At 35.8% G+C, this 12,852-nt stretch overlaps 1 protein-coding gene across 1 annotated transcript; it reads right to left on the bottom strand.

Annotated features, from left to right (window-relative positions):
* Positions 1–225: 225 nt before the first annotated feature.
* Positions 226–2,643, bottom strand: LOC135151377 (1-acylglycerol-3-phosphate O-acyltransferase-like; the record flags this gene model as incomplete). The annotated part of the gene is made up of 5 exons (XM_064089797.1): positions 226–708; positions 800–918; positions 1,374–1,420; positions 1,951–2,187; positions 2,480–2,643. Coding segments are annotated over 5 exons (783 nt in total), but the record flags the coding sequence as incomplete, so codon positions are not given.
* Positions 2,644–12,852: the final 10,209 nt, after the last annotated feature.

Below are 12,852 nucleotides of genomic sequence, written 5' to 3'. Positions count from 1 at the left end.
AAAGGTAATTTTCCAATATTTTACAATAGAATAAGATGAGGAGGTGAAATAATTAGTGGAAAGAGCAAATGATTTAATTAAAACGAAAGAGAAGATATATACATTATAAATTTAAGAAAATTATGTGTGAAATCAGATGTGAGATTGACATGTTCTTTGTTTGCGGATTCTTTTGTTTTAAGTATATAGAAAGATCTAATTATGGGGCCGTTTGGGTATTAAATACAACTATCACACAACTGTAATTGGTCCATTCTGTTTCAGATAAAATGTAAGTTCTGTACATTGTGATATCAGAGCCACGCCACAAAGAGGGCGAGCTCGTTACAAAAGAATGTAAGACTGTTGCAGCATTATTTGTACACAATGATTAGTACAACATAAGCTATTTTTATTTACACAGATGCCAAACCTTCCGGAATTATATTGCTTGGATGAGGTGAGAAGAACCTGCGGCAAACATACAAGACAGCAGAATGGACACCGACTGGATTATCCACAAATACAAAATGGCCACCCTGCAGCAATCACAGTAGAAGCTAATAACCTGATAACCTTCGAAGGTGTAAGATTTGACTCCCACAAATGGTTTATGATAGCCCCCTTCCAAGTTGACCGGAATTTTGTGAACTGCTCAGACCGGTGCTCTGTTTCCGATGAAAAACCAGCAGTGCCGACTAGAATTAAATGCTGTATGTGTTTAGGATACTACAAAAATAAATATGATTATCATTTAGGGTATATTCAAACTCATAACCCTACTAAACAAATTCAAACATTAACAAATAAATATAATAACCTTCAGAGCATATTTAGCTGCTACATAGCCTCCAAATGAATGTCCAAGCAAAATGAAGCTGCTAAGGTTCGAGGATTTGCGCCACTCCTCGAGAGACTCAATGAACCATGCCTCAGTTTCTGCATGTCAAATTATATCGCACTAGAGTAAGCAACAAAAATTAGGGCGCCATAATACAGTGTGCCGAGTTGAGCATCTGATAAACAATCTTGTGATCAAGCTTTTTTTGAATCAAGCCAAGCTGATCTTACCTAAACAAACAAATTTTCTTATTCAAATCTGATAAAATTCTTAAGCAAGCCAAGCTGATCTTACCTAAACAAACAGATTTTCTTAATTAAATTTGATAAAATTCTTAGGCATGCCAACTTGATCTCCATATGTATTACAATTTAAGGATCAGGTCTAAGAAGTAAGTCCAAATCTGTTGAACATGATCTGAGCTTTACCATCACACAGATTGAAGTTTAAAGAAAACAGTTTTAGTAACACTAATTTTTTAAAAAGTTCAGGAGAAGATACAATTTCCATGATACATTAATCACAAAAAGTAGTGGATGAAGATAATACCAACCTTCAGTACTTTTGCAAGTGAAGTCAGGCCTGCTTGATCCACCCCAACTGCATAGAAATGAAATAATTAGCCAGAAAGAACTTCTGCACAAAGAAACATTCTTAAAATATAAGTTTGAGATGTCACAACAAAAGAATTGCAGCTTATATCAGAAATTCACTCTAAGAGAAACATAGTTTTTATGAAGGAAACTACAGGAAGGAGCTGCAGTTTACATAAATATAACATCTTCATATATTGTGCCACATACTTTCAAGATCTGAAGTGGGTTCAATTATAGAAGTAAAAGTTCAAGATCCAACTGAATAGAAAAAGTTACGCATATTAAGCTGAAACATGAAGACTACCAATTTGTTTACATTGTATATTATGTATGCTTTAAGAATTGAAATCATGTCATGGTAAAGCTAGGTGTCCAAATATGACACAATGATGTAAATTTTGAAATAAGTTCCTAGAAACAATGACTAATGCGTACAAATTACAACACAGAATGAGAAAGTTTACTGTTTAATTATGTATTTATGTGTAATGACATATGACAGTGGATAATGAATGAAGCGAACTTGATCCTTACCCGAGCTGATCGATAGCAATGACTTTAAAATACTTGGAAAGGAATTCAAAGTTGCGGAAGAAGAAACCCTGAGAGGCACCATATCCGTGAACCATAACAAGAATGGGAGCGTCCTCTTTGCTTTCAAAAGTGACCGTGTTGATGAATCTTGGTTCATTGCTCACAGAGTGAAACCACTTGACCTTAGATCCTTGGGGTCCACAGCCAATGCTAACCTTTTCCTGTGTATAAGGAGTCCTGGTGTTGAAGCCCATCAACAAGCAAGACATCAAGATCAGAATTGAACAATCAAAGTTCATATAATAATCAATTGTTTCCAAATTAATTTTATCTGCCAACACAGAGACCCCCAACATATGATATGTATATTACAACAGAAAGAAAACCCAATGTAGCACAGTAGGAAACCTTTTTCAAATATTAGTATTTGGAACCAACCAAATTGGTAAAAGCTAATATTATGTGATCAACAATTCTGCAATGCAGAGGGACAAAGAACCAAAATCTAATAAACAAAAAGAGAACGTACTTAACGAGAGAAAGAAGGCGCTTCTCCGCGGCAATAATATGATCAGTAGAAGTAGGAATCCAGCGGAGCACAGTCCCCCAACGTTTTTTAGCTTTAGTTTTGGCTTTGCTTCTCGGTGTCTCCACCTCAGGCACCGAAATCTCGGATGAGCTCTCTGTAAATATGAATTGTTAATGAAAATAAGAAAAATCTGGGACGTTCGTAACGAGGCGTCCATATTGAAAATCATGTCTTTCTTGTTCTCCTTGTCTGCTTTCCATTTTCTTGTACGCCACGCGTTCTTATTATGCATTCCCTTTCTCCTATAGCATATATATTCGGTATATTTCGGGTTAAATGTGCTATTTATTAAATTATGAAATCACTGTGAATAAGTTGTTATATATTAAATTTGTAGCACCAATTCTTGTTAGGGTTGATTATCAAGTTGATCACTCAAGTGAGTTTAATGTATCAAGTAGGTCATTTAACTCAAAATGGTATCAATATGGTCACTAAAGTCACCATAAATATCAAACAAATAACTTGAAATATGAACTCAAGCAATAAAAATATTATTTATAAAGGTTTACACATTATTTTTAAATGTTGCCACAACCAACTATAAAATTATGATTTCTAGTATTTAAAATAATATATTTATATTTTATCAAGTTTATTTATCATTTATATTTTATTATATAATTATTTTCTTTGTTTTAATTAAAAATAAATAATAAATAAACTTGATAAAATCTAAATATATTTTCATAAATATTAGAAGTTATAACCTTTTACTTGGTTTTGATAACATTCAAAAATAATGTGTAAAATTTTATAAATAATATATTTAGTGCTTGAATTCATACTTAAAGGTACTTATTTGATATTTATGCCACTTCAGTGACCATTTCGATACCTGTTAGGTTCAATCAGACGTAGAAGGGGGGGGGGGGTTGAATACGTCTATACCAAATTCTTCGAATTAATTGAATTGCGGAATATTACTGTTTAAGTCCAGTTAAATCAATCGTAAATGAACAACTCCAGCAAGTCGGGGAATATTCTTATATTAAAAATAATCCTCGGATGCTACAAACTCCAACACGAATGTCGGCTGCAGAGACTACAAACACTCTAATACAAACTCTCGACTAAAACGATATTCTAACTTGCTCTCGAGAATGTGTATATTGTGTGCACTTTACAAAGTGTGTAGTTGTTCTCAAATGAAAACACAAAGCTCTATTTATAGACTTTGGGGGACAAACTCAGCTTGTGCTTGCTCTTGGCGCAAGGAAGCTTTCAACCAATTAGAGCAAAGCTTCCTCGTTCCTTGTATTGGCTTCCTTGCTCCAATCTAACTTGCTCCTCCTTTAACTTGCGCCAAAACAATTCAAAAGAATTGTTTAAATAAATTAAATGGCGCAAGGAGGAAATCAGTAAAGGAAATTCCTTCCTCGTTCCATTAAAACAATTCAAAAGAATTGTTTAATAAACTGGCGCAACCAAACCAGTGTCTTCCTTGTTCCAATTGGCGCAAGGAAGATAATTCCTTCCTTGTTCCAATTGGCGCAAGGAAGAATTGGTTGGTTAAAAGTTGGCGCAAGGAGGGAATTAAATAGTAGTTTCTTCCTTGTTCCATTCTTGGCGCAAGGAGGAATTATATTTAAATTTCTCCCTTGCTCCATTTCTTCCTTGTTCCAAAACAGAACAGGCTAGCACACTTATACATATATATATATGTTTCACATATATACATACAAGTATTTACTAGTCAACTTGGAGGATGCTTTGCCTTGACTTGATTAAGTTATCCTTGACTGAATCTTTCGAATCCAATTCACACGTACTGACGTCCTGTGCACTGGTCTGGTTCACGAACGACTAATACAGAATTAATTCTCCGTCTTCCTTTCTTGACAACATACTTAATCAGTCTCACTAGACTTGAGTATTGCTTCAGTGAATCTGATTACGAATAATCAGAGAGGATGTACTTGAATCTCTCAGAACTGAGAATCTTGATCTTTGGACAACCTTGACATCAGAAACCACTTAGACTTTATTCTTCACCGAGGCTTGAACATTTTAAATGAACTTCTATCAGTGATTTGCTGTACGTCTCAGATATCTTGATTGCCTTCAACTTCTTGAATCGTATCTTCAACTCTGTAGATTCCTGTACGATACTTAGTTATTGTTTCCTGTTCTTAATCTACTGTTGAGTTATCGACATTACATTACATATTACATTATGCTTTACAATCTCGCCCTATTTGTTTGTTAGAGTTCGACAAGCAAATCCTTTAGGAGGATAACTCAACTGATACAGAAAAAGCACTTATACTTAAACAGGAAATAATACTAACTACAATCTGGATTATATATTACAATTTCCAGAAATCAAAAATAAATACAAGTGGCCAATTGCTCCTCTAGACTGAGCTAATCTCTTCTTGCTTTCTTGGCTGTTGCATTTAGTAGGGCTTCTTCTGCTTTCTTCTTCGCTGCTTTCTCAGCTTTCAATTGATCTAACTTCGTCTCAATTTCTTTGATCCTGGATGTGATGATGTTATAAGCTCCAACCTCTAAAGCATTTACTGGAGGAATCGTTTCAAATCTTCTTTGCATTTTCTCCAGAGAGGTTAGGTGCCTCATTTTCTTAAGCCTTTTGAATGGAATATTCAAATTCATTCCTTCCACTTTCATCATTAGTCTTGAAGGATGAGCACGAACTCTTTCGGTGTCTTGAGCAGTCTCAGTACATTTCTTTACTCTCAGTATTTCAAGTAGAGGAATGAGTACAGCTTTATCCTCTTTGATCACTGAGTACTTGACTTGTCGAATTGCACGAGAGATACACTTAGAGGTGCAATCACCAATTTCTTCAAGAGTTAGCTTTTCAGGCTCAGATTTCTTGAACTTTCTGAAAGTGATGGAAGTTGGATTGTATGACACAGAAGCTGGTTTCACAACATCAGGGGTTTCAGGATCAAGAGGAGGCAGTGGATATGGTTGTTCACGTTCAACAGATTCAAGACTCTTGTTCTTCAGAGCCGCATAGTTCAGACGATAAGCATATAGAAGTTCTGCAGTAAGTCTTCCCTTTTTGGTATTCGAACACTTTCTTCTGATTTCTCCTTCCAGATAACTCAGATTAGAGTGCATTTTGTAATCTAGCCAAAAAGCTTTGTAAAACTTGGAGTATATAACCAAGTTAGTAGCATCAGTTGAACTTGTTCAAATTACTTGAGAGAAAAATCTGAGAGTTAGAACTTGTTTGAGTGATGAACCAGCAGCTGTGCGAATTGTAAACAATCCACAGATTCTTCGATATAAAATCTCACGGGTGGATCATTCAATCCACCCGTATTTTTAATACTTGGTGTTTTTCTGTTTACTGTGTTCTTAGTATATTATTCTTGAATCTTTTAAATTTGTAAAAGATTGTATTCAACCCCCCCCTTCTACAATTTTTCTCTTAGTTGGTGTAAAATAACAATTGGTATCAGAGCCAGGTTCCCAACAAACAGGGAAAAAGATCAACACTGCTAGAGAAAGATGGGAAAGAAGGATGCTGGAGTGAAAATTCCTGTTCTTGACAAAGACAACTATTTTCACTGGAAAGTGAGAATGCATCTGCATCTGTTGTCTATTGATGAAAGCTATGTGAACTGCATTGAAAAAGGACCTCATGTCCCCATGAAGGTCTGCACAAGTATGGGAGCTGATGGTGAAGACATGGTAGGTAAGATGATTCCAAAACCTATCCATGAATATTCTCAAGAAGATACTGAAGAAGTGCACAAGGACAAGAAAACCATGAACCTTCTGTTCAATGGTTTGGATCAAGAAATGATTGATAGTGTTATTAGCTGCACAAGTGCCAAAGAAGTTTGGGACACCATCAGGACCATCTGTGAAGGGAATGAGCAAGTGAGAGAGAACAAAATGCAGCTTCTGATTCAACAATATGAGTCATTTCATTTCAAGGCTGGTGAAAGTTTGAGTGATACATTTAACAGATTTCAAAAACTGTTAAATGGTCTAAAGCTCTTTGGAAGAGTATATCAAGTTAAGGATTCAAACTTGAAATTCTTAAGAGCTCTTCCCAAAGAATGGATACCCATGACAGTCTCTCTCAGAAATACACAAGAATTTAAAGACTACACTCTAGAGAGACTGTATGGAACCTTAAAAACTTATGAGCTTGAAATGGAACAAGATGAAGAGATTGAGAAAAGCCAAAAGAAAGGGCATTCATCTGTGGCTCTAGTTGCATCTCTAGAGGATACTGTCAAGGACAAGGGAAAGTCTCAAGTTGAAGAAACTGAGAAGTTGGTCAAAGAGGAGAGCTCAGAGTCAAGCAAAGGAAGAAGAAAAGAGAAAGAAGTAGCTGATTCTGGTGAAGAAAGTGATGGAATTGATGAGCATCTAGCCTTCATGTCAAGAAGATTCTCCAAACTGAAATTCAAAAAGAATTTTAATTCTGCAAAATCTTTTAAAGGCAATCCCAAGTCTGATAGAAGCATGGTAGACAGATCAAAATTCAAGTGCTTCAACTGTGGGAATGCAGGTCACTTTGCAAATGAGTGCAGAAAGCCTAAAGTTGAGAAGAAGTCAAGTGAAAACATTGACTACAAAAAGAAATATTATGAACTTCTCAAACAAAAGGAAAGAGCATTCATCACAAAGGATGATTGGGCAGCTGGAGATGATTCTGATGAAGAGGAGGAGTTTGTCAATCTAGCTCTAATGGCCAACTCCACAGATCAAGAAGAAAACACTGGAAGCAGTAGTCAGGTATTCACTACAAATCTAGTTGAGTTAACTAAAGATGAATGCAATGCTACCATTAATGAAATGTCTACAGAATTGTATCATTTGCATGTTTCTTTAAAATCTCTTACTAAGGAAAATAGTAGAATTAAGGAAGCTAACACCTTTCTTAGTGATAGAAACAGTGTCTTAGAAGCTCAATTTATTGAGTTTGAGAAGCTGAAAATTGAGTGTCAGACAGCCAAGGATGATCTCTTGGTTGTTCTGAAAAGAGAAGAGATCATAAGAAAGCAGCTTGATAAGGAACAAGAGATTATTGCCAAATGGAAATCTGGTAGGGATGTTTCCACCAATATCATTAACATGCAAGGTAGAGAGACCTTTGTAGAGAATGAATGGAAGAGGAATAAGAAAGTGCTTGAGATATTTGAGAACAGTTCAGGTGATGAGAATACTGATGATGATCATCAGTTGAAAAACAAAGTCTCAACTGATGAGAGTCATCAGTTGAACAAAAACTCATCAGTTGACAAGAGTGTTCTCAAGAAGCTTAACAAGAAATATGGTCCTGTTAAAAAGAATTTTGTTAAAGGTGAGAATAGTTCTTCTGAGACCAGTGATAGTGTTCATAACACTCTTAATTCCAGTAACAAGAACAAGAAGAAGTTGGATACCAGTGAGCATAAATCTGAGGAGACTAAAAAGAAGAAAGGAAATAGAAATGGCAAAATAGGAGTTAACAAGCACACCAATTACACTCCCAATGCTAGTGCTCTTAGGAAAACCTGCAATAAGTGTGGTAGTGTAAATCATTTATCTGCTAACTGTAAAACTGTGATTGCTCCTAATTTATCTTTGCCTATTCCTATGACATCTGTTCCTCACATGAATTTATCTGCTATGAATATGATGCCTGGTTTATTGCCTCACAATCCTTATTCTCAGCCTAACATGCCATATATGTTCAATCCCTATTTTAATGCCTTTAACATGCCTCAATTTCATTCAAATTTGCATGGAATGAACAATGTATGCATGCCTCAAAGGCCTGTGTTTGAAAACAGAGTTGATATTCCAATTTCTCAACCAAAACCAAAGATTGAATCAATTCAATCCAAGGTAAAGGTTGAGAAAGTGGAAAAGATTGCTAAGACTAACAAATCTGGACCCAAAGCAATTTGGGTACCAAAATCAACTTGATCTGTTTGTAAAATGTGTGCAGGGAAACCACAAGAAGAATTTGTGGTACTTGGATAGTGGATGCTCCAGGCACATGACTGGTGATTCCTCCCTGCTCACAAAGTTTGTGGAGAAAGCTGGCCCTAGCATCACCTTTGGAGATGACAGCAAAGGATATACTATGGGATATGGCTTGATTGCAAAAGAGAATGTCATCATTGATGAAGTTGCATTGGTGTCTGGTCTTAAGCACAACTTGCTTAGCATCAGTCAGCTCTGTGACAAAGGTTACAAAGTTAATTTCACTCCTGCAGCCTGTGTTGTCACCAAGGGAGATGACAACAATGTGGTTCTGATTGGTCAAAGGAAAGGAAATGTGTATGTAGCTGACTTCAATTCTGTAAAGACTGAATCTATCACTTGCCTTCTCAGCAAAGCAAGCTCAGATGACAGTTGGCTATGGCATAAGAGATTGTCTCATCTAAATTTCAAAACCTTGAATGAGTTAGTAAAGAAGGACTTGGTAAGAGGTTTACCCAAGCTGGAATTCTCTAAAGATGGATTATGTGGAGCCTGTCAGCTAGGATAGCAAAAGAGAAGCTCCTTCAAAAGCAAATCTCTTTCATCAATTGTGAAGCCCCTTCAGCTTTTGCATATGGATTTATTTGGACCAGTCAACATAATGTCCATTTCAAAGAAGAAATATTGCTTAGTGATTGTTGATGATTTTTCAAAATTTACTTGGACTTTCTTCCTGCATTCTAAGGATGAAGCTGGGAAAATCATCATCAATCATATCAAGGCATTAAACAACAATCCAGATGTCAAAGTTGGAAGGATAAGAAGTGACAATGGAACAGAATTCAAGAACTCTGTGATGAAAGAATTTTGTGAAGAAGAGGGAATTATTCATGAGTTCTCTGCACCAAGAACTCCACAACAAAATGGTGTTGTTGAAAGGAAGAATAGAACTCTTATTGAAGCTGCAAGAACCATGATTAATGAAGCTCAACTTCCAACCTATTTTTGGGCTGAAGCTGTGAACACTGCTTGCTTCACTCAAAACATTTCACTAATTACCAAACCTCATAATCTAACTCCCTTCCAACTCTTCAAAGGAAAGAAGCCAACAATTAGCTTTCTTCATGTATTTGGATGCAAGTGTTATGTTCTAAGAAATCAAGGTGAAAATCTTGGAAAATTTGAGGCCAAGGCAGATGAAGCTATTTTTGTTGGATACTCTGATGGAAAATCATTTAGAGTATATAATCTGAGAACCAACATTGTTATGGAATCAATCCATGTAGTTTTTGATGATAAGAAGATTCAAGGATTCTCAGATGAAGGATTTCATGATAATCTCAGATTTGAAAATGAAGGTGAAGGTGATCTGTATGATAGTGATGATGATGATGATGTTATTCAAAATGTTGGACTTAATCCTGGAATTAATATTCCAACTGATGACTCTCTGGTGCAAGAAACAACTGCAATTGGAAATTCAACTGAAGCATCAGTTGAAACTACATTGGAGGGATCAGTTGAAACACCTCAAGGACCATCAGTTGAAAGAATGTCTCAAAGTTTCAATCAGTCTAGAAATAATGAGATGTCAAATTTAGGGGGAGCTTTCCAACATGGAAACCTGAACTTCAATAATGAAGCCACATCATCAAGACAATCACTTCCACCACAAAGAAAGTGGACAAGGGATCACCCTTTTGAACTAATTATTGGAGATGCAAATGCATCTGTGCAAACAAGAAGAGCAACTCAAGATGAGTGCTTATACAGTGCATTCCTTTCACAGGATGAACCTAAAGTCATAGAAGATGCTCTCAAAGATGCTGATTGGGTTCTTGCTATGCAAGAAGAATTAAATCAATTTGAGAGAAACAATGTATGGAAGCTGGTACCCAAACCTAAAAACAGAACAATTGTAGGAACAAGGTGGGTATTCAGAAACAAGGTGGATGAGAATGGAGTTGTCACCAGAAACAAGGCAAGGCTTGTTGCTAAAGGATACTCTCAATCTGAAGGAATTGATTTTAATGAGACCTTTGCACCAGTTGCAAGACTAGAAGCAATAAGAATCTTCCTGGCCTATGCTGCTCATGCAAACTTTAAAGTTTATCAAATGGATGTCAAGAGTGCTTTTCTAAATGGTGAACTGGAAGAGGAGGTATATGTCAGTCAGCCTCCTGGTTTCGAAGATCCAGAATTTCCAGAGTATGTTTACTTCTTATTAAAAGCACTCTATGGACTAAAGCAAGCACCAAGGGCATGGTATGACACTCTGTCTCAATTCTTGTTAGATAATCATTTTTCCAGAGGAACTGTGGATAAAACACTATTTTACAGAAATGTAAATGGTGCCTTTATTCTGGTTCAAATTTATGTAGATGATATAATTTTTGGTTCTACAGATGAGAAACTTTGCAAGAAGTTTGCTAATCTTATGAAAAGTCAGTATGAAATGAGCATGATGGGAGAGCTCACCTACTTTCTTGGTTTACAAGTTAAACAAGTAAAGGAAGGTATATTCATAAATCAAACTAAGTACATTTATGATCTACTTAAAAAGTTTGATTTATTGGATTGCAAAGAAGCTAAGACTCCCATGCCAACAGCCACCAAATTAGAGTTAAGTCCTAATGAGAAATCTGTGGACATCTCTAATTATAGAGGCATGGTTGGTTCTCTTTTATATTTGACAGCTAGTAGACCAGATATTATGTTTTCTACATGCCTCTGTGCTAGATTTCAATCTGATCCTAAAGAATCACATCTTATTGCTATAAAAAGAATATTCAGATATCTTAAGGGAACACCAAATCTTGGTATTTGGTACCCTAAAGACTCTGGATTTGATCTAATTGGATATTCAGATGCTGATTTTGCAGGATGCAAAATTGATAGAAAAAGTACAACAGGCACCTGTCAATTTCTTGGTGACAGATTGATTTCTTGGTTTAGCAAAAAGCAAAATTCTGTATCAACCTCTACAGCTGAGGCTGAGTACATTGCAGCTGGAAGCTGTTGTGCACAATTATTGTGGATGAGAAATCAATTACTTGATTATGGATTAAATCTCTCAAAAATCCCAATATTTTGTGACAACACCAGTGCTATTGCTATAACTGAAAATCCAGTACAACACTCAAGAACCAAGCACATTGACATCAAATACCACTTCATAAGAGAACATGTGATGGCTGGTACTGTTGAAATGCATTTTGTTCCAAGTGAAGAACAGATTGCAGATATTTTCACAAAGCCTCTTGATGAATCCACATTCACAAGGTTGGTAAGTAAATTAGGTATGTTAAATTTCTCCTAATTTAGAGTGAATTTTTCTGTAATTTGGCAGCCAGAATTTGATTAATTTTGATTTATCAAAATTGAATTAGTTATAATTCTGGATAAAGTCTATAATATTTCAACTGATGAACTAGTGAAATTGTTTCAACTGATGTCTGAAACAATATCCTCTTGCGTTGTTTTTCATTCAACTGATGACACCAGTTGAAGACGCTTTCAACTGATCTTCATCAGTTGAATAGGAAGTTTAAAGAGGCGCTTATTTCATCCGTTGAAAGTATTATCAGATCTGAGCCGTTGAAATTTCTTTTGTCTCTCTCCTACTTTATACACACGATCGTGTGTGTAATTTTTGTAGAGTTCAATAAGAGTAATTTCTTCTCAACGGTAATTTCTCAGCCAATCACAGCAATTTCCTGAGAAAGTATTTAAGTGTTTTAATTTATTTTCATTTCCTTTCATCTCACTCTTTCGAATTCTTAAAGCTCTTTTCTCTCTCTGTGCAAAAGCAAACTCTAATTTTTCCTCAAGCTTTCTCTGTAACTACAATGGCACCAATGAAGAAGTATACTGCACCAAGTGGGTTCATTTATGAGAAGAACAACTTCGCATCATTTGTGGATACCAAAGCAGTAGAGGAGAAGGAGTATCACAGGATGATGGAGTTCATCAAGTCAAGCCAGCTCTCTTATGCTATGCTTGAAGCTCCTACCATCTACCATGAGATAGTGGAGGAGATGTGGACCTCTGCAGAGTTTAATAGTGAGCATGAAACTCTAACCTTCTCTGTCAATAATGAAATTCATTCTGTCAATGCTGATGTTATGAAAGCATGCTTTAAGATTCCTGAAGATACTGTTTTATCTTTGCCTAGTGATAATCAGTTGGTTAATTTACTTTATGCCATGAATTATGTTTTGCCAACTGATGCCCTAGGTAAAATAGAAAGAAGGGGTCTTAGGAGAGAATGGAGTTATTTATGTGATGCTTTTATTAAGGCATTTTCTGGTAAAATTAGTAATTTCAATGCACTTACTTCCCAGATTTTACAAATGCTTTACATGTACCTGACTAATGAATATTTCAACTTTGGTGGTTTGATGATCCAAGAA

This window comes from Daucus carota, chromosome 3 (assembly GCF_001625215.2).
Source record: "Daucus carota subsp. sativus chromosome 3, DH1 v3.0, whole genome shotgun sequence".
Taxonomy (NCBI): Eukaryota; Viridiplantae; Streptophyta; class Magnoliopsida; order Apiales; family Apiaceae; genus Daucus; species Daucus carota.
The sequence above is the reverse complement of the archived record's forward strand: the minus strand, read 5'-3'. Positions and strand labels throughout refer to the sequence as shown.